Source organism: Arachis stenosperma, chromosome 5 (assembly GCF_014773155.1).
Source record: "Arachis stenosperma cultivar V10309 chromosome 5, arast.V10309.gnm1.PFL2, whole genome shotgun sequence".
In the NCBI taxonomy this organism is placed as follows: Eukaryota; Viridiplantae; Streptophyta; class Magnoliopsida; order Fabales; family Fabaceae; genus Arachis; species Arachis stenosperma.
Window position 1 is genome coordinate 90,499,803 of NC_080381.1, and position 23,129 is coordinate 90,522,931.

The following is a 23,129-nucleotide window of genomic DNA, read 5'->3' on the forward strand; positions in this document are numbered from 1 at the left end:
AAATTTATTTAAAATTTTTAAATTTTAAATAAATATATTCATCTTATTTTAAATAAATGTTCTCGTATTATTTTTTTAAAACGGTTAAATATGGATTTTAAATATCTCAACAAAAAAGATAGATATATCTAATCTTTCAAATTAATAATATTAGAGTGTATATATAAGTACATAATATCTGAAAAGATTAATAAATCTTACCTAGAAAATATAGTTAGAGATATTTTTTGCTTAAGATAATAAAAATAACACGAATACATTTATTTTTATTAAATTATATCTATTAATTTAAATTATATCTATCTAAATTTTAAATAAAAAATTTTAAAAGTTTAAAATTCAAATATGTGAATAAAATTAGATTAATAAAAAAATAAAAATATACGAATACGATTCAAATTGTACAGAAATAGGAATAAATTTGTCGGTGAACAAATTCATTATTTTCAATAAACAAAAGAAGATAGTATATTAAATAAACTTTATGAAATAAATTATAATTTTAAATAAATAATTAAAATAAATAAGATATAAAATTATTAATTAAGTAGATTTTATTAACTAATTAAATAACTTATATACTAATAGAGCATATTAAATTTCTTATAATAATTATAATTATCATTTATTAAAAATATATTTTATAAGTTGTAATTAATATGTTTGTAGTTTTTCAAAAAAAATATTAATTGTTTATTGATTTTATCAGTATGCATTAAATGTTAACCTAAATCAATGCAAAGTAAATTAAATTTTAAATTTTAATAGTGTTTTTTTGTTAAAATTATATGGAATTTTAAAACTCCAAACATAAAGGAAGTATTGTAACATCTACCGTATATGCTTGGTGCATGAAATAATAAATAGTGTACATACACACTTGAAGCAAAAACTATCACAATAATTAGATAGATACTCACTGGTCACTGGCTGCAAATTTAAAACACACATGTAATGTAGCTTGTTAGTAGTGCGAATTAAATAACACTTTGAGAATATTTTCTTTTCTTCAACTTTCTTTTTCCCTCTAAATATTCATATTTTTCTAAGAACCAGAACAAAAGTGATGGGTTTTATGTCCTCCTTGACCACTTCATCATCCAAAAGTCTAGCAAAATTATCAAACAAAGCGTCTAAGATCTTTTCCCCAAAGTGGCTTGAGATCATTGATTCTTGGATGGCTCTCACCGCCTTTGCAACCGTTATACCATAGCTTTCAATGCCTTGTTCAATTGTATCCATCTCAACGGTATCTAGCCTCTCCAATTTTATTGACTCTTGTTTTCTAACCTCCTCTTCTACTTCTTCCCTTGAAGGTGCATAGAAATGCACATCATATGAATCAAGCTTCTCTTGTTCTATTCCTCCCTTTTAGTCAAACCATAGATATCGGGAAAAAAAAGAAAATTAAGAAAGAAGGAGACAACGAAATTCATTATTATTTAATCATGTATAAAAAATATAATTCTGCACCAACTATATTCAATTGTTATTGTTGGATGTTTACATTTTGTGGAAGATGATTGATTTCATAATATATTATTAGAACACTTAGTACCAAATATTATGATCTAAAAATTTAAATTTTGATTTTTATTGTATAGAATTTCAATATATGACAAAAAGAAAATTTATATATAATTCATGTTTCAAGTCTAAAAAGTTATTGCGTGAACATGTGTTAAAATATATAATTGTTTATGTATATCGGTTTAATCCTCCTTAGGTGAATTCATGAGAGTCTTGTATGTATAGAAAACTTTTGAAACTTTATTGATGCCATGGATTTTTGTTGTGAAAAAATAACCGCAACAAGAACTTACAGCACTAGCTAGCTTAAATGAATGCCTCGACAATAAAGGAAAAAGTTAGAGGAAAAAGAAAACAGAGAGAGAATATAAACAGCGCATATGATAAGGACCTATGATATATTGATATAATGATATGGGGAGATTAAAATTTTGAAAGCTATACTAGGCTGGAATGTTAAGAAAAATGAATGGGTGTGATGAAACTGAACAAAATCAGTAAGAATATTTTCTTTCCTTTTCTAAGTTTTCTTAGGTGAATATATCCTTAATAAAATTTTATAAAAATAGTAATTAGTCATTACAAAAATGTGTTTTGATAAACAATGCGGAGAGCCGGACACTGATTAAGAATTTCTTTTTATAGAGTTACCAAAAGCTAGGAATTAGTATTTCAAGATATAAGATACAGGGAATAGAGTCGAGAATACAGGAACAGGACTAAAACAAAATATGCAAAAAACGAAAATGAATCTTTTTAATTTTTCTCTATATTGATCTTATAAAGAATAGGCTTACGCCATACAAAATTTAAGTGGAGCAAAAAAAAAATTGTAAGTATTGGGAAATCACACTTTACAAGATCAATTATTTTTAAGCAGTAGCAAAGATAACCTTTTCCTCTTTTCGTTGGAGTATTAGCTAGCAAAAATTCGGATAGTTATATTATTTAAATGAATCCTTCGATCCTTCTTAAGGTTATAACTAATAATGAGAGAGGTTAGATAACTTAGTGTAACTATGTTATATCAGTTAGTAGTTAGCAGTAGACGGTTAGTAATTAGTATGATATATAAAGTGTATAGTCTAACTACACATCCAAATGTTTTGGCAATCAAGTTCAACTAAGTTGACTCAAACTCAACAAAAACCACTTTCATCACACCAGCACGTACATGCGCGTATTTTAATAATGCAAAACATATCCTTCTTCTTCTTTGTCTTCGCAATGTTTCTTTTTCGTGTTCTTCCTTCTTCTTCTTTGCATTCCTTCTCTTTCTTCTTCACGTTCTTCTTTCTTTTTCTTTGCGCTCCTCCTTCTTCTTCGCATGTTTTCTCTCAATCGTCATTCTTTTATTGCTGGTGTTGTTGTGTTGTCTCTTTTTCTCCTTTTAATTGAGGTTCATTTGGATCCATAAATGAATTCAGTGTGTTTTTGTTGATAATAGTCTTTTTGACTGCTTATTCAAAATTGAACTAATTTCAATTCATTTGTGAATTAATTGAGGTTCACTTGATGCTGTTGATAAGTATTGACCAAATTTTTTATTCCTTAAGTAATTTCGGTTTATTTCTTAGTTAATTGAGGTTCATTTGGATCCAGAAATAAATTGTATATATTTTTATTGATGATTGAGTCTTTTTGATAGCTTGTTCAAAACTAAACTAATTTCAGTTCATTTGTGTATTAATTGAGGTTCACCTGATGCTGCTGATAAGTATTGACCAAATTTTTTATTTCTTAAGTAATTTCAGTTCATTTCTTAGTTTATTTGAGGTTCAATTGGATCCAAAAATGAACCGAAATTACTTAAGAAATTTGGTCAATACTTATCAGCAGTATCAAGTGAACCTCAATTAACACACAAATGAACTGAAATAAACTAAGAAATGAACCGAAATTATTTTATGATGATATTAGAGAAAATCAGAACTCATACAAATATTTACAAAATATTAGTGTTATTGGTCACGACGATAACAAAAGAGGAGGAGAAGGAGGAGGAGGAGGAGGAGGAGGAGGAGGAGAAGGAGAATCAGAAGAAGGAGAAGGAGAAGGAGAAGGAGAAGGAGAAGGAGAAGGAGAAGGAGAAGGAGAAGGAGAAGAAGAAGAAGAAGAAGAAGAAGAAGAAGAAGGAGAAGCAGAAGCAGAAGGAGGAGAAGCAGAAGAAGAAGGAGAAGAAGAAGAAGGAGAAGCAAAAGCAGAAGGAGGAGAAGCAGAAGCAGAAGGAGGAGAAGAAGAAGAAGAAGCAGAAGCAGAAGCAGAAGAAGAAGGAGAAGAAGAAGAAGGAGAAGAAGAAGAAGGAGAAGCGTGATTTGAAAAGTTGTCATAACAACTTGGTTAGATTTGGTTAAGCATTTTTTGGATGTAGAGCTTTATTGTAAAGTGTATCATCTATTTTAAATCATAATACAATTCTAAAATCAATGCTATTTTGTTTTGGAAAAATATAGGTTCGTAATTTTTAATTAATCAATTTTAAACAATTACAACTAATAATCATTAATTTTATATTTTTAAAAAATAAAATTAAATAATCACTAATTAATAATAATTAATTAGTATAGAGTGCAATTTAAAAATACTAATTAGTTTGTTATTAGTTAGACTCTTACCTAACGGGATTGATTTGTTTTCTCTCATCTTTGATGACTTATTCCTAGTTTTCGAGATCTCTGTGTCCTTCTCTCTGCTCTTGACACATTATTCTTCTATACTAGCTTCCTAAGAAACGTTACAATCCTAAACTTTAAATATTATTGATGTTGGTTTTGATTTTTTATATATAATTTTTTTGGATTTTTTTTTAAATTAGTTATGATTCTTTTTATTTAAATATCTTTTTTGTGAAAAAAAGAAGCAAAATTTTTCTTTTGGTTTGAAGTCAACAAAATTGGCTAGAGATTACAGATGATACAAGTGGAGCATGATGCAATTTCAAGAAAATTAAAGAACATTATAGAACTTAAGCTTGGTCTAGAATCAAGTATGATGCAAATGGTTTTTATTATGTTAGAAGACTCATAAAACTACTTGCAAGTTGTCCAACTTGCATAGTCAAAGTTTTAGTCAAAATTTGCAACTTGAAGATAAGTTAGCTTAGTTACAATCTTTGACTTAGTCAAAGAATGAATTGTTACATAAGTTAATATTTATCAACTTGTTATATAACTTGATAAAGATGAATATGAAAGAAGACTCCAGTACACATACTTGTATAATTTGTGCACAACTTGATCAACTTATAAACCAAATACACCTCCACAAAATACTATATATAGGGGGTTAAGGCATTTGTTAATGTATGTCACATTTTGCATAGAATTAGTGAGTGAAACTTAGAGAGAAAAGTAGTAAGGCCTCTCATATGTGTAATCTCTTTGTAAAAATTTTTATAATACGTAAGAGAGTATTATAGACTTCTTTATGTATTGTGAGATATTGTAATTTCACCACTTTGTCATATTATTTCCACTATTGTTTGAATTCTTGTTCAGTTCTTCTCGTTCACAAATTGTAGTTGCATTATTTTGTCCTTATTGACTCTGGTACCTAACAGTGGTATCAAAGCTTTAGGTTCTTAATCTTCCACAGCAAAAGGGCAAATTGGTTTCAAAACCATGGAAACAAAATTTAAGATCGAGAAATTCAATGGGAATAACTTTTTTCTTTGGAAACTGAAGATCAAGGCAATTTTGAGATGGGGAAATTACTTAGAAGCAATAAAAGACAGGCCTATCGGCACTCTTGATGACAAGTGAAAAGAGATTGAGGAAAATGCTGTTGCCAATTTATACTTGGCTATGACAGATTTCGTATTGTCAAGCATCTCAAAAAAACAGATAGCAAAGGAGATTTGGGAGGCACTCACTAAGTTGTACGAGGTAAAGTCACTTCACAATAGGATATTCATGAAAACAAGGCTATGTACTCTTTGTATGAGTGAATCTACATTGGTGACGGATCACATCAACAATCTTAATACTATATTTTCACAACTGACAGCCATGAAGTGTCAAATTGTAGAAAATGAATGTGCTGACTTCTTCTCCAAAATTTACCAAACTCTTATGATCAACTTATCATTAACATCACAAATAACAATATTGTTGATCAACTTCGATTTGATGATGTTGCTACCGCTATTCTTGATGAAGAAAGCAGACACAAAAATAAAGATGGTCAAACAGAGAGTTCAAAGCAAGAAGAAGCTTTCTTGGTGATGAGAGGCAGATCAACGGAACGTGGCTCTAGTAGGAGTTAAAGTCGTGGGGGATCAAGGTCTCAAAAGAAGAACCTTACTTGTTATAATTGTGGCAAGAAAGGACACTTAAAGAAAGATTGTTGGTTTAACAAGAAGAGTACAGAAAAAACTACTAATGCAACTACCTCACATGGTTGTGTTGCAAACACCTCTTTTGATGGAGATGTCTTGTGCATTGCAGCTGTTATTGGTCATGAAGACAATAAACCACTAGCTGATGTCTGGCTATTGGATTGTGCAGCAACATATCACATGACTCCACATCAGGAGTGATTTAGTACTTATGAACCTATTTCAAAAGGGTCTGTACTCATAGGAGATGATCATGCCTTAGAAATTGTGGGAATCAGTACCATTAAAACTAAGATTTTTGATAGCTTCATCCATACAGTTTAGGGTGTAAGACATGTGAATGGCTTGAGAAAAAATTCGTCATCTGTTGGGCTGTTGGATTCACAAAGGTACAAGATTAATATTGAAAATAGATCGTTGAAAGTGACTAATGGTGCTCGTGTGATCATGAAGGCAAAATGGCTAACAATCAATCTCTACTTGCTTTCTTGAGATACAGTTTGAGACGCAGAAGTATCAGTTGCATCTGCTGACCAAGAAGATACAAAGATGTTGTGGCATCGTAAATTAGGCTATATGTTAGAACATGGTCTATAGGTTCTTGCAGAATGTAATCTCCTTCCAGGGTTTAAAATGGTGAATCTACCTTTTGTGATCAATGTGTGACAAGCAAGCAGCGTATATTGAAATTTGAACGATCAACCGCTAGAAGCAAGCATATATTAGACTTGATTCATTCTGGTGTGTGGAAATCACCAGAATTATCATTAGGAGGAGCAAAATATTTTGTCTCCTTCATAGATGATTACTCATGAAGAGTGTGGGTATTCTCCTCAAGAAGAAGTCAGATGTGTTTCCAAAGGAATTTAAAGCACGAATAGAGCTCGAAATTGGCAAGAAAATGAAGTGCTTGAGAACAGACAATGTGATTTCATTGCATTTTGCAAGCACGAGGGTATTTAGAGGTAATTCACAGTTGCATATACACCTCAGCAAAATGGAGTTGCAGAGTGGATGAACATAACTCTTCTAGAAAGAACTCGAGCTAATATGCAGATTGCAGGATTAACCAAGTTTTTCTGGGCATAAGCAATCAAAATAGCCTGCTATGTGATTAACAGATCGCCATCAACAACAATTAGGTTGAAAACTTCAATGGAGATATGGCAAAGTAAGCAACCTGATTATTCTTCTCTTCATATGTTTGGATGTCCTGTTTATGTGATTTTCAATACCCAAGAAAGACCAAAGCTTGATCCTAAATCAAGAAAGTGTATCTTCTTGGGCCATGCTAATAATGTAAAGGGATATTGTTTGTTGGACGCTACTGTCCACAAAATTATTATCAGTAGAGATATTATATTTGTTGAAAACGAGTTACAAAAAAAGTAAGAAAATATTAATACAACTAAAGAAACTACTTTAAAATACATGACTGATAAGTCTAGAGAAAAAGACTCTTCTGAAGCAGAAACTGAACAAGTTGTACAAGGAATAGCTGAAACTCGAGAACAACACGTGAACTGAGAAAATCATCATGGCATACCGACTACGTCAGTACTTGCCATGATGCATATTGTTTTGTTAATGAAGATAGAGATGATTGAAAGTTTAGAGTCTTCTTTTTGGATGACATCCATGCAAGAAGAAATGGAAGCACTACGCAAAAATAAGACGTGGGAGCTTGTCCCACTCCTGGGCAGAAGGAAAGCGATTGATAACAAATGGGTTTACAAAATAAAGCGTGACAATCACGACCAGATAGAATGTCATCATGCAAGACTGGTGGTGAAGGAATTTGCTCAGAAAGAAGGTATTGATTTGAGTGAAAGTTTTTTCTCCAGTTGCTAGAATTTTTACAATAAAAGTAGTTCTTGCTATATATGCTAGATGTAAAGACTGCCTTTCTTCATGGTGAACTTGAAGAAGAAATATATATGCTCCAACCAGAAGGCTTTGAAGAATTAGGAAAAGAAAACTTGGTTTGCAAGTTAACCAAATCTCTGTACGGCTTTAAGCCGGTGCCAAGATGTTGGTACAAGAGATTTGATTCCATCATTATTAGCCTTGATTACAACAGACTTCAGTTAGACCATTGTACTTATTACAACAGGTCTAGTAATGATGATTTTATCATTCTGCTGTTATACGTGGATGACATGTTGGTGATAGGCCGCAACAAAGATCGTGTCAAGGAATTAAAGGCTCAGTTGGCTATGGAGTTTGATATGAAGGATCTGAGACCAGCAAACAAGATTTTGGGAATGCAGATTTGGCGAGACATAAAAGATAGGAAGATTTGGCTATCCCAAGAAAATTACTTGAGGAAGGTCTTGCCAGGCTTCAACATGCAAGAGTGTAAGTCAATATCTACCCCACTTCCTGTCAATTTTAATTTATCTTCTGAGATGTGTCCTAGCAGTGAAGTAGAAAGATAGAAATATCTTGAGTACCGTATGCATATGCAGTGGGAAGCCTTATGTACGCCATGATTTGCACCAAAGCAGATATCTCTCAATCTGTCGAGATGGTTAGCAGATTCATGGCAAATCCAGGAAAAGAGCACCGGAGTGTTGTGAAGAGGATCCGAAGATATATCAAAGGAACCTTTAATGCTGCTTTATATTTTAGAGAATCTGAACTTACCATCAAAGGTTATGTTGACTCTAATTTCGCTGGAGACCTTGACAAAAGAAAATCCACTATTGGCTATGTGTTCAATCTTGCAGGAAGTGTAGTAAGTTGGTTATCAAAATTACAAGCAGTTGTAGCATTATCAACTACAGAAGCTGAATATATGGCAGCTACCCAATCTTGTAAGGAAGCAATTTGGTTGCAAAGGTTAATGGAGGAATTCGGGCACAATCAGGATATGCTTCCAATATTTTGTGACAGTCAGAGTCCCTTGCACATCGCAAGAAATCTATCCTTTCACTCAAGAACGAAGCACATAGGCATTCAATATCATTTTGTTCATGAAGTAGTGTAGGATGGAAAAATGGATATGCAGAAAATCTACACTAAGGACAATCTTACAAATATTATGACAAAACCAATCAATACAGATGAATTTGACTGATGCAGATCTTCTCTTGGCCTATTGAAAATATGAGCAATATGAATACACCAAAAGAATAATTTTGAGTGGGAGATTGTGAAAAAAAGAAGTAAAATTCTTCTTTTGGTTTGAAGTCAACAAAATTAGCTAGAGGTTACAAGTGATACAAGTGGAGCATGATGAAATTTCAAGAAAATTAAAGTATGATGGAAATGGTTCTTATCAAGTATGAAGACTCATGAAACTACACATAAGTTAGCTTAGTTGTAATCTTTGACTTAGTCAAAGAATGAGTTGTTACATAAGTTGATGTTTATCAACTTGTTATACAACTTGATAAAGATGAATGTGAAAGAAGACTCTGGTACACACACTTGTGTAATTTGTATATAACTTGATCAACTTGTAATAAACCAAATACACCTCCACAAAATACTAAATATAGAGGGTTAAGGCATTTGTTAATGTATGTCATATTTTGCATAAAATTAGTGAGTGAAATTTTGAGAGAAAAATAATAAAGTCTCTCATATGTGTAATCCTTTTATAAGAATTTCCATAATAAGTAAGAGAATATTATAAACTTCTTTATGTATTGTGAAAAATTGTAATTTTACTATTTTATTATATTATTTTTATTATTGTCTAAATTCTTATTCAATTTTTCTCGTTTACAAATTTTAGTTGCATTATTTTATTCCTATTAACTCTGGTACCTAATATTTTTAATATATGTTTAGCCAGCTCACCGATATATATAGATGTAGTTTCTAAAATATTATTGTAACTCAATCCCAGCAAGATTCTGAAAGTATTATTGCAAAGAATATGAGCAAAAATAGGCCCTTAAATAAGTTTTTATTTGCTATAACATACCTTTTCTTTTTGTTTTCTATCCACATATATATATTTTTTATTTTGAGCCAGTAAAAATCTAAAAATTGTGTACTTTAATTTTGTTATTAATTAGTTTGCTTTATTAAGTACGGATGACAATGGAACGAGTTTTTATCTTACTCGATTTTATTTTGTTTTACAATAGTTCACATAAAATTTGTTTTGTTTTTATTCGTAAACAGTAAAAAATTAAACTCTAATTCTTTCAATTCTTATAATTATTAAAATTCAATAAATAAAATAAAATTTAAAATTTATATAACCATCAATAAATAAATAATATAAATTAAAATATAAACTTAAAAATAGTATAATATTATAAATTATTTTATTAATTATTTTACGTATATGACATTTATTTTATATATATATATATATATATCGGAACTATTACTTAAATTCAATTTCCTATCGTGTCCAAAATTACACCCTATTAAAAATTTGCCTTACATTCGAATGAGTAATTATCCGTCTTGAATGAATAAAAATAAAATAAATACCTACGAATCTGGATAGTATTATCATTCTTACTATTAAATATATTAATTAGACTAATTCTGTCATGCTAATATTTTAGTCTGTTACTTTAGTATTTATTTTATTTTATTCTATCAAATTAGCACTTACAAACCAAAACCATAAATTAAATTAGACAACGAACGTTTCATTTTTATTACCAAAAGAAACCATTCATAGGTCCAAAAGCTTATTTAAGCCAAATATCATATTTTTTGAAAACCATAAAATCAATATTAATTTCATATATAGATTACAAATTAAACAAAATAACAACAGGGACTTAAACTAAATTATTTCATGTAGTCATTATAATTGGATTTCTCTTGGGCACTAAAATTGGTAACTATTCTAATTTTTTTTTTTTTTTGTAGTGATGCATTTATTTGTTGTAAATTGTCTCTTATAATAACTTAAATGATTAGGTAGATATTTATAAATAGTTATATATTTAACAAAATTTTTTATCAAAAGTTTTTTAGAAAAAAAAAAAACTAAAAGCTTAGATTACATACATGTTTACATTTATTTTATGCTAAAATTTTGTCTCTCTTCAAAAATATGTGATAACTAGACTTTTTGATTATGTAGCCGACTCCACTAAGTGGGATAAGGCTTTGTTGTTGTATAATAATCAAATTGGTATCGAATAAATTTTAAATTGGATGTTTTGAATTTTAACAATTTTTTATTATTACTTTAGAAGTCTTAAAAAAAAATTGGTTTTTCTCCAGAGAGGACTAGTTTATCTTATAGTAATTTTTATTAGAATTTAGTTGCTTTATAATAAAATATGCTAGGAATTTATTTTTTCAATACATATATATTAAATATGAGCAATGCTAGGGGCCAGCAACATTTGTTATTGGTAGTCATCAACTAGCCATTAATGATGATTTGATGGTGTGAGATTGGTGTGAGATTTCATTCAATGGCTTACCTTTCTCTGCTGGTTACATATTGGCCAAAATGCAATAAAATTGCTGGTTCTCTAAACTTTTCCATTAAATATTTTATTGTAAGATATAAAAAGAACAAATTATCTGATAAAACGAATACTTAAAGACTTTAAAAATAATAAAAATTTATTGAAAATTAAAATATCTAATTTAAGATTCGTTAATAAGGATCAATTTTTCAGGATATACTAAATTATACTTCTATCTATGCTTTTCCAATTCACGGGAAAAAAATGTACCTGTGAGACAAGAATAGCAAATGAACGAGAAAGAATCTGCCAGAAGAAAGAGTTGCCTTTATCAACATGTTCTGTGCCTCTCCTTCCGAGAAATATGAGTACCATCCTCCCATCCACAACTAGTTCTTCAGACCTTGATCTTAAGAACAATGAAAAATCCTGTTGGAACTGATTCAAGTATGCTTTTTGAACCACTTCAGGGCTTGACTCTGAAATGTATACACACCCTTTGTTCAATGAATTTCCCTCCTTGTCATATAGTGCTGGTGGAACCTGCATGAATAATCATTAATCATCATCATCATGATGACATAATAAACCATCAATGTGTATGGTCCAGGGCATGCGCATAATGAAAAAGGTGAAAAGCCAAATTAGGAAAATTATTCTCTGAATTGGGAAAATCAATCATTCATATAAATAGACCTCTTTATATGAAAATTATTTTTGAAATTGGGTTGGAAATGATTTTTTTAAGATTATAAATTGTTGAAATATTAATCTCAAACGTGACACTATTTAATTTAAAGTACAAAAATCAGACTTTGAAAAAAAAACTAGACCTCCAATTTCTATTTTTGTAGAATTAAAAAATTTTAAAATATTTTTTAATTTTTGTTTTTAAAAAAAAAGATAAAGATTTAAATTAGACTCTTCGATTTTTATTTCAAAAAAATGTTTAAAAATTTAAAATCTGAAATCGGACCTCTAGTTTTACTTTTTGCTAAACGGTCTCTATAATTTGAAAAAAATAATTAAAAAAAACAATAGACTTAAAAATGTTACGTTTTAGCCCTACTATATGAATTTCTTTTGCTCCTCTTTATATACATAAGCCAGCACCATGTACAAATATATCTGCTAATAATAATTTGTGTTACATCCAGTAGTGGCGGACCTTAAAAAAAATTTTGGGTTAAAATTTTAACATAAAAATTCTATAATAATATTTATATTAAAATAAAATTTATAAATATAATTATTTTTAATTTTATTATTAATATGACAATAAATAATTAAATAATTATATAGATAGATATTATAAAATATTTTAAAAATTTAGAATTAAAATTGTAAAATAGATAACTATATAAATAAAAAAATTAATTTTACTTAATATAAAATCTAGTTGATAATGAGAATAATAAATAATAATAAAAATAAAATTTTAATTTATATGAATAAGTTAATAAGACTTTTAATTTATAAATATCTATTGAAATCAAGTCTAAAATGTTATTGTAAAATAAATAATAATTTAGATAAAAGAAATTAATTTTACTACAATTAATTCTAACATTAAAATTGTAAAATTTTGTTCATAATAAAAATAATAAATAATAATGAGAATGAGATTTTAATTTATATGAATAAAGTAATAAAATCTTTAATTTATGAAAACTTTTTGAAGTCTAAGCCCAAAATATTAATGTTTAAAACTAAAAATGATTGAATAAATACAGAAAGTGAAAATAAATCTTACAAACTTAATATATATAAAAGTGTAAAACTTAAACCAATTAAACTATATTTGTTTTTTTATATTAATACTATTAATTTTTTTATAAAAACTTGGGGGTGGAAAGGGACACGGTCCTCCATCGTCTGAACTAAGTTCCGTTCTTGATTATATTTGTATGAAAGTGAGATATTATATATATATATATATGCTTCATGTACTGTAGTGAGAATAAAGTGAAAAATTCATGAATTAGATTCATTAATAAGGACATTATTTATGAATCTAGCTAGCACAAAATTTTATTTTACCCCTGTTTTTGGTAATTAATTATTTTACCCCTTTTCCATCCTATAGAAAATACACGCCTAACATACGTTAAGTTGTGGATAAAGCTGGGATAAAAATATTCATGAATAAGTATATAATGTGTAAAATTATGAGAAAAACTCATCAAAATGTCTAATAATTTTCTATTTTGGGAATTATAAAAAATATAAAAAATTTATTTAATAATTTTTTATCATTTTAAATATAAAAAATAACAAACAAAAAATACCAATTTTATAGTGTCTATGAATTGGTATTTAATTTAAATATTTAAATTATTTATATTTATGTTTTTTAAATAAACATTAATTTTTATTTTTTTTAGTAAATTAGAAATAACAATCATAAAAGAAAAAATATCAAAATAATTTTCTATTTATGTCATTTTAAATATTTATTTTAAAGCAATATACCAAAATAAGTGTATTATTCTAATAATGCAAAAAACATTAGACATAACTCTAAAAACAAGGAATATGTGAGATAGATAGATGTATATGGTGGCCTACTTACCCTTGAAAGCCAGTGTAAACTGTAGGAGGAGTGGACAAAGTGCAAAGAACTGTTTGGGAACAGTCTTCCATAAAAAGAGCCAGGGTAACCTCCCATGAAAATGGAAGGTATCAACCCATCATTATTATCTTTATTCTTGTCTTGCCTAAGAAGCCTGTGGAACTCAGGCAAGGCCTTGAAAATTGAGTTGAAGTCATTGGTTGGGAGATCATTTAGGTAAACCCTGAACTCATCCGAGATAAGGTGGTGGGGATGGTGGCGGCGGTGCATCATGATCTTGTGGCTTATGCTTTGAATTGCTTGAAATATGTCCTTGATTATTGAGAGAGTGTTGGGACCAGATGAACAACCCAAGTCAGCAATGCCTATGCTCTTTGGAGTTGTTGCAAGGTAAACCTCCTCAACGGCTTCTAAAATTATGTGCTTCACCTTATCACATGCCTTCTTCTATCATATTGTTAGAAAATTAAAAATGATAAATTAGATTGTGCAAGAAACACATGTAAATACGAAAATACATTTTTTTTATTTTTTATATCTTCATAAAAGGATAAATTAAACAAAATTTATGTCACCGCTACTAAATTCAGTATATCTAGGATGGAAAAGAGAGTCGAGGAAAGTGATCAAGAGAGAATGAATGAACCTGTAGTGAGGAATTCTTGGCATAGCTAGTTTTGCCAACTCCGCCAGTCATGTGGAAGACTTTCTCTACATCCATTTTTTTCTTTCTTCTTTTTTTTTTTTTTCTTTTTTCTGGTTGAATAGAATAGCCCTTTCTTTCGTTCGAGCTTGGTTGTGAACTTGTGTATGGTCTCCTTTTAAAGGTAAGATTTCCATGATGTGGTCTTTTATTTGTTATTTTTAGTTTGTTTTATTTTAGTTTGAGAGTGTGTGCCTTACTCTACCAAAATTTAATAACACTTTACATATCATGGGAGTTCAGAATAAACTATTTGGTGAGTGTCACAACTCACTTGTGACAGTGATTGTGTTGCTTTTGACACTCTCCTTAAAGAAACTAGTCAATCAATAAAATAAGGATGATAGTGAATGTTTGGTTTGGTTTGGTTTACCCTTTCAAAGGTCACAAAATTTTTTCACTCCTTTTAACTTTTTGTCATATCAAAATATCGAATTTTACTAAAACCGCAGTAAGTTATGAAATTAGCCTATTAGGTATTAGAGTCAATTAATGGATTAGAATAAAGTACCTAAAATGTGTATTGTGAATAAGAATTAAAAGTGTAAAAATGATGCAAGTAATTTAGATAATAAAAACTATTACAACTAAATGTTAAGATTATAATTTATAAAATAAAATCCAAAATAAAAATATAATTTATATTTCAACGATCACTCTAAATTAGAGTCAAGCTTCATTTAATAATAATAAAAAATATGAGTCCTTTCAATGTTAATATATGTATACTGATATAAAATAGGGTGTGAATAAGAAGCCTGCTGATACGCAATTTTTTTCTCCAAAATTTTTTATAATCTTTAAAAAATATATTTTGCTATTTTCAAAATTTAATATTTAAGACATCTTAGTTAGAGAGCATATAGATACTTATAATTTTAAGTAATATTAATTCTATTTATTATTTTTACACATATTTAATAAATTAAAAAATAAATCAATAGGTATATTAATGTCTATTATTGATGATATATAAATATGTAATGTATAAAATAGTCATTATTCAGACACTTAATGGAATGAGCATTCAGCAGGGTTAATAGTAATACCCTTCATTCCCAATTTCCCATGATACCCAAACAACAGAATTATTTAGAAGGCCTTCACATTAGGGTTTTGGTTTCTTTTCTTATCCTTTCTTTGTTGGCCGTAATGATTTCAAGCCCATCAGAAAAGCCATAACGTTAGGCATCATGCTCATACCGGTGAAAGTCAAGTAGTGGGGCATTCGCACTTTTTTGTCCTCAAAAAACGAAAAAAGTTTTACTCAATTTAGAAAAGATAAACTACTAAAACCGCACTGATATTTTGCAACGCTGATAAAAATAATTTTTATTTTTTTATAATGATGAAATTATCTTTAAATATTATAAATTAAAACAAAAATAATTAAAAATAATACTTTTTTATAAATTATAAATAATTTTTGTAATTAATAAATTACTTATATATTTATACAAAAATTTGTAGAATATTTGGATAAAACTATTTATAAAATACATAAAGAAAACTTAATAAAAATTTGATTTTTAAAATATTTTTTATATTTTAAAAGTATTTTTGGTTATTAATAAAAAGAAAACAAAAAAATCTACATAGTATAAAATTATCAATTTTTTTAGGAATAAAATTGTCTTATTTTTTCAATTATGTTTGTACAAAACTATGTCATAATTTAATCACTAAAGCACTTTTTGAGAATTTATATTTAGTGTTAGATATTTTTATCGCGTTTTAAAAAATTTTGAGAATAAATTTTGTTGTTAACAAAATTTAGAGATATTTTTGTGAGTGTGTTCAAAAATATGAGATTTTAGTAATTTACCCATTTTTCAGGATATGTTTTAGCGATTAATCAATATAAAATAGTGAATCACAAATAATAAATGTTTTAATTATATATTTTGTATATAAAATTATAAATACATTCTTTTATGAAGAATATTAGAGTGAAATAAAAATTTATTATTTTTGGTTATCTATTATTTATTAATGTTTAAAAATATAGGCTAAAGTATGTAATTAAATTATTAGATTAAAAAATTTGAATTTATAAAAAAAAGTGATGATCAAAAATAATAAATTTTAATAATTTTTTAATATTTTTTATTTTATTAAATTTTAAAGTTTAAATATTAAATTTTTAATTCAATTAAATTTATAAACGCTTAGATTTCTAATTCTATGATTGGCTTAATTTTTAAAATATTAAAATTTTGAGTTAGATACGAAACTTTTTTAAATTTGAGCTAATTATTTTATGTATTAGGATATTTATAAGTCAATGCAAATTAGTTATCATATTTGATAATATTAAATATTCTAATGTTAAATAAATAAAAAATAGTAAAAAAAAAAAGTTTAGTTACCCGAGAGAGTTGTGATTAAGTGGAAAATGGACCTAACTTGTGAATGGTGCCTGTCAGTGTCACTTTGTTTGGATCACCCAACTTTCAATCCATCAAATCATTGAAGCTTTAGTTGGGTAATTAGATATTATCTTTTTTTTTTGGAAAGTTATATTTAAAATTAGTTTGGTCAATTATTTGTCCAACAAGAAAATGGAATGATGACATATGTTGCTAAGGGGTTGAAGGAAAACTGTTTCCTATACTCAAGTTTTTGTTTTTTTCTTAGTTATACAATATAATGCAAATATTTTAAATTAATATATTAGATGAAACATTAGATTCAATCATGCATACAAAATTCTATACTTGGTTTTTTTTTGGTGATTATACTTGGTTTATTAATACGAAAAAGTAAATTAATTAATTCAATTACCAAAAATATATAATTTTATATAACATATTTTATAATTGAAGAGTACTTAACTATTTGTCTGTTAAAATAATCACCTTATAAATATTTGATAATATAAAATATTTTAAATAAATGACCATTTTTTTTATTTTTTACTTTTGCTAAGATTAGTATTTAATTTGCAAAAATCATATGTTACCCAAATTAAAATAGAGAGGTAGTAAAAAAATTTACAAGGATGGAGGTAAGAATTATTAGAAAATGAAAATGCTGGAACTCCAACGATAGTACAAGAAGTACTCATCACACACCTGAAATAATTTGCTAAATCTTTATTAAAAAAATAATTACCTGAAATGATAATATAATTTATGAATTTATATATAAAAGCTTAAATTTAAAATTTTAATTTATTATTGACTTTGTTAATATAAAATTTAAAGAGTACTATCACATAAATGTGATCAATAATCAATGAAGAATTTTATATTTAGCATAAATTAATCTTAAAATGTTATAAACAAATTTTTTGTATTCTTTTCAATTTTAAAGATTATTTTTTTAATAAATATAATATAAAGTTAAATGTTTTAGATTATATCATATTAAATTATTTTGTATTATTTATTATGTTGTATTAATTTTTTTATTAATACCCATACATATTTGTAGAGGTTGATTTAAAGTTATTGGTACTTATTATTATATCAACCATTACTGTCCAAAAGAATTTTGCCCTTAATATAGTCTAACAACACTCACCTTCCATTGTGGGAGTAATTAAATGTTAGTTTAAATTTTTCCAATATAATATACGGATCTTGTAAATTTTATTTCAGAAGATAAACCGAGATCTTTTACCATTTTTTTAAATTTTATCTATAAAATAAATATTGATAGATTATATTTTATCTTGTAAAATAAAATTAAAAATTTAGACAATCTAAAACAATAATATCCAATAATTCATCATTAATTTAATCTATCGTGCATTGTTAATGAACACTAAATTGGACAAATTATAATGTGATTTAATGTTCATGCATCTTACAAGATAGATGGGATTCAATATGTATAACATAGAGCATCCACTATCAACCAAACATTATCTCAAGACTATTCAGACTAGCAATTTTTCTAAATAATCAGAAATCAGTCTTATTTCTTTACCGTAAATCAAATATATATTTATAAATGATTACATTGTGGGAGTGATTAATTATTTATTTAATTTGTGTCCCTGTATAGTATACAATAACTCATCATTAATTTAATCTATCGTGCATTGTTGATGAATGCCAATATGGTCATGCTTTAAAGTTTATGCATCTTACAAGATAGATAGGATTGAATATGTATGGTCGTAGAGTATCCACTATCAACCAAACTTTGTCTCACAACTATTAAGAGTAGCAATTTTTATAGATGATCAAAAATTAGTCTTATTTTTTTTACAGTAAATCCAATATATATTTATAAACTATTACATGCAGTTTCTATGATAGTAAAAAATAGGGTTAAGTATGATTTTGGTCCCTAATGTAGGGGCTGAAAATTTCTTTCGTCCTTCGACTTTTTTTCGCTCAAAAATGGTCCCCAAAGTTTCAGTTTATTTTGAAATCGTCCTTTTTACCAATTATATTTTTTTAATTACCAAATTACCCTTTATTAAAAAAATTATAAAATAAAATAAATATAAAATAAATAAAAAAAAGAAAAAAAAAGAAAGAAAGGGGGTACAGGATAGGGGCCGAGAAAGAAAGGAAAGGGGGGGTGGCGAGAAAGAAAGAAAGGGGGGAGGGGGGAGGGTGGTGGGGGGAGAGAAGAGGACGCCATGCCCGCCGCACCGCCGCCGCACCGCCGCTGCACCGCCGCCCGCCACTTCTTCTTCTTCTTCTTCTTCTTTCCGCCGCCGCACCGCCGCTCGTTTCTTCTTCTTCTTCTTCCCGCCGACACCACCGCCGAGTCGTTGCCCGCCGCCCGCCGCTTCTTCTTGCCGCCGCACCGCCGCCCGTTTCTTCTTCTTCTTCTTCTTCCCGCCGACACCACCGCCGCACCGCCGCCGCACCGCCGTCGCTTCTTCTTCTTCTTCTATGAATTCTGTGAATTTGATTTTTTGTGAAATTCTGGATTTGTTGTGTAATTTGTTGTGGAATATTGTTGTTGTTGAAATTTGATTTTGAAGGATTGTTGTTGTTGATTCTGGGTTCTTGATGATGATGATGATTCTGGGTTTTTGTTTGATGATGATGATGATTCTATTGATTTTTTGAGTTTTGGTTGGTGTGATGGATGGTGATGGAGTGGCAGTAGGTGGGGGTGGTGGTGGTGGTGGTAGTTCTGAGTTCTTATGATGATGATGATGATGATGATGGTGGTGGGTGGTGGGTGGTGGATGGTGGTAGTTCTGAGTTCTTCTGATGATGATGATGATGATGATGGTGGTGGTGGTGGGTGGTGGGTGGTGGGTGGTGGGTGGTGGGTGGTGGTGCTGGTGCTTTGCATGATTTTGGAGAAGAAGGGATAGGGGTATTTTGGTCCGAAGGACGGTTTTAAAACAAACTGAAACTTTGGGGACCATTTTTGAGCGAAAAAAAGCCGAGGGACGAAAGAAATTTTCAGCCCCTACGTTAGGGACCAAAATCATACTTAACCCTAAAAAATATAATATACATTCTAATGTCTGACTACTTTTAAGTAGTTTTTTTCAAACTAATCTAATTTTTTATTAGTATTAAATTAGTTTTCATATTTCATAATAAAAAATATGAGCATTAAAATATTATCATTAAAATAATTGTATGTTTATTCTAATTGAATGATATCAATATAAGTTGGAGTATAATTCATTGAAGCAGAAAATGGTTAATAATGAGAGTATTGGAGAATAATAAAGTACAATCAAATAGCATAATCTCAAAGGACAGGTGATATTGGAAGAGAGACTCTCCTACATTAAATGAGAGTTGAAAGAAGAAATGATAATACAGACATGCCTTCTATAGATTATTTGAACTTCACATATCGAACCCTTTAGTCAACTTTGTCACTAGTGCTCTTTGAAGGTTGTGGTAAGTTTAGAGAAGGGGGTTGAATTTATGCCTTTCTTTTAAGTTGCTGTTAAGACATTTTTAAACAAACTTTTAATTCTGCTTCTGTTTGAACTTAGCAGCGAAAAATTTATGAGAAAATTTATTTTTGTCTCATGAATATCAGAAAATAGAACACACGAGAGAAGAGAGAACCTAACACCAGCATGTATCCTGGTTTGGTTGCCTTGTGCAATGCAACCTACGTCCAGTCTCCTCCACAACAATGGAGGAATTTCCACTATAGTTAAAAGTATTACATACACCAATTCCACAGGATTGACACAATCCTTTCGCACTCAAGTTCTAACCTAACTTGACATTGGCTATGCTAATATCTATCTTTTCACTCTTGGTGCTCACCCAACTAAGAAAGGGGTACCTCACTGGTACAAGATGCAAGATACAAACTTACCTAAAGAAATATGAAATTAACTCTAGGCTTTTCTCTCAAGTGTTTCACTCAACCTCTCTTCACTCATTGGCTTTTACTTGAGCTCACTCAATATGGCTTTTCACTCAAAAAATTACAGAAAAATAAACATTAAAAAGAAAATTACAATCTATAAAACATGAAGGAGATTGACTCATCAACAACCTCTTTGCTATGTGATAAACCAGATTTGCATGTCTCTGATTTAGTTCTTCATTTTTGGCAGAATGCTTCTTTGAAAGAAAGCATGTCCAAGTAGATGAAATTCTTCAGAGAACTTCTTCACAGAACAAAACCTCAATTCACTGGGTTATCTCTCCTTGGTTTCTGAATGAACAGAAAACCTCTTTATTTCCTTGCATGTTGCTTGGTTGCTCGCCCTAGTTCAACTTCTTGAGCCTTGAGCTTCACCAACCTAGCCGTTCACTTTTTCCCAGTAATCCTCAAAGTGGAAACTTTGCTTCTGACTTTTCTATCTTGACCGAAAGCCACATTATCAGCAGAAAGGAATTTCTTCAATGGTAAACCTAGATCTTGACCATTGAAATACAACTTTGTCCCCAAGTATCACTTGTGACCGTAGATACACGGTAGTGAATAACACAGATCAACTTTCCTTTGTATCCCATTTTGGACTGAGTAGAGAGTTGGGAAGAGGAGAAGAAGATATGTTGCATGTATAAGGAAATGGGTTACCTTTTAGCTTATGATCTTTTCTTGATGTTGTTTGAAATGGTTGATTAGACCTTACCCTTCTTTGCTTAACCTTCTCTTACATTCTTCTTCCGTGACAAGCTTAGGAGCTAAACTCTCTTTCTTACTTTTTCTGAGTTCTGTGATTTGAATGAGACAGAGAAAAGGAACGTTGCTTTGGAGGCAAGATGGAGAGATTTGCTGAAATCAAATCTAGCTTGGATCGGATATCCATTAGGCAACCCGTTTGATTTCTTTGGCTTTGTTTCCTTTTGGGCTTCGCTTGATTAACCTACCCACTAGCCTTGATATTTTATTTTCATTCCAATTTGGGCTATAGGATTGAATTTTGGCCTGCAACATTTAATAAATAATTAGCAACATGTAATTATTAACACTCAACACTAATTATTTACTTTGCCCAAAAATAATATTTGTCATCACTAATTAATTTAGTTAATTTCTTAACTCAACAATCTCCCCCTTGAAGACAAACATATTTAAGGAATAACCAAAGGAATTGAAGTTTAGCAAAGTTAGAAAACTTCCCTTTGATTGATGTTTCTTGCTTTAGTGTTGTTCCCCCTTTCCTTTTCAATAGTAGCTCCCCCTAGATTTATGCTTTTCTCTTTGTTCCTGTTTTACATTGTACTTATAGAGAACACAATAAAGAGCTATACACATTTATCTTGTCTAAGAGATATAAAACAAACAACACCACAGAATCAGCCCAACATATCATGTCAACAGCAAAAACAAAGTATCAAGATTAATCAAGGGCAAACTGATATCATATGAAAGCAATTTCCAATTTGCATGTCGATTCATTCCCTGCAGTAGCACAGTTGCAACTCAAAATTTATATGCTCAACACTATCATCAGCAGCAATCAGAAATTCACAATTAAATCACAAAAAAATTTAGTAGCAGCAAAAGCAGTAAAAGTCAATTCAGCCCCCTTTTGTCATCAAGGGTGGATAATAATCAAGATAAACAAAAACATCACCTTAAATCCTGCAAGAAAGAGTTAGTGCACAGTTCAAAATATGAAGAAAACTAAAATTAACTGCAACATTATTTAGATAATTATAGTCATCCAAGACAACAACAGAAATAGTTCAAAAGTAGCAAAATAAGCAGAATTCATAAGACAAGAAAAAAGATAGTAGCAGCTTCATGTAGCAATCCTAGGCATCAGAACCGTTCCCCTCGGAGTCAACTTCTTCATCAGCGTCAGTGGCAGGGTCTTCATCCTTCTGTAGGTTGTCAATAAATGTCATAAACACAGCCACTCTATCCCTTGATTTTCGGAGAAAGTTTTCATGTTTGCTGGCTAGCTTTCTTTGCTCCTTGCTCATTGCAATCAAGTGATTAGATTGGGAGACTGGTGGACGAAATTGTGATTTATCAATGTTGTATTCTTTGTTGTTGTATGGAATAATTATAATGGCTCTTTGCTATGTGTGGACACAACTCCGTTCAACTTAACCAGCAAGTGTACTGGGTCATCCAAGTAATACCTTACGTGAGTAAGGGTCAATCCCACAGAGATTGTTGGTATGAAGCAAGCTATAGTCATCTTGTAAATCCCAGTCAGGTAGAGTCAAATGT

The 23,129-nt window shown here is 29.4% G+C and overlaps 1 protein-coding gene across 1 annotated transcript; it reads right to left on the bottom strand.

Annotated features, from left to right (window-relative positions):
* Nucleotides 1-893: 893 nt before the first annotated feature.
* LOC130983184 (probable methyltransferase TCM_000336) lies at nucleotides 894-14,663 on the bottom strand. The gene is made up of 4 exons (XM_057907370.1): nucleotides 14,484-14,663; nucleotides 13,838-14,284; nucleotides 11,536-11,808; nucleotides 894-1,368 (listed from the first exon to the last, which is right to left on the bottom strand). Exons 1-4 carry the CDS (start codon nucleotides 14,556-14,558, stop codon nucleotides 1,036-1,038), a joined length of 1,128 nt encoding a protein of 375 aa, XP_057763353.1. The 5' UTR covers nucleotides 14,559-14,663; the 3' UTR covers nucleotides 894-1,035.
* Nucleotides 14,664-23,129: the final 8,466 nt, after the last annotated feature.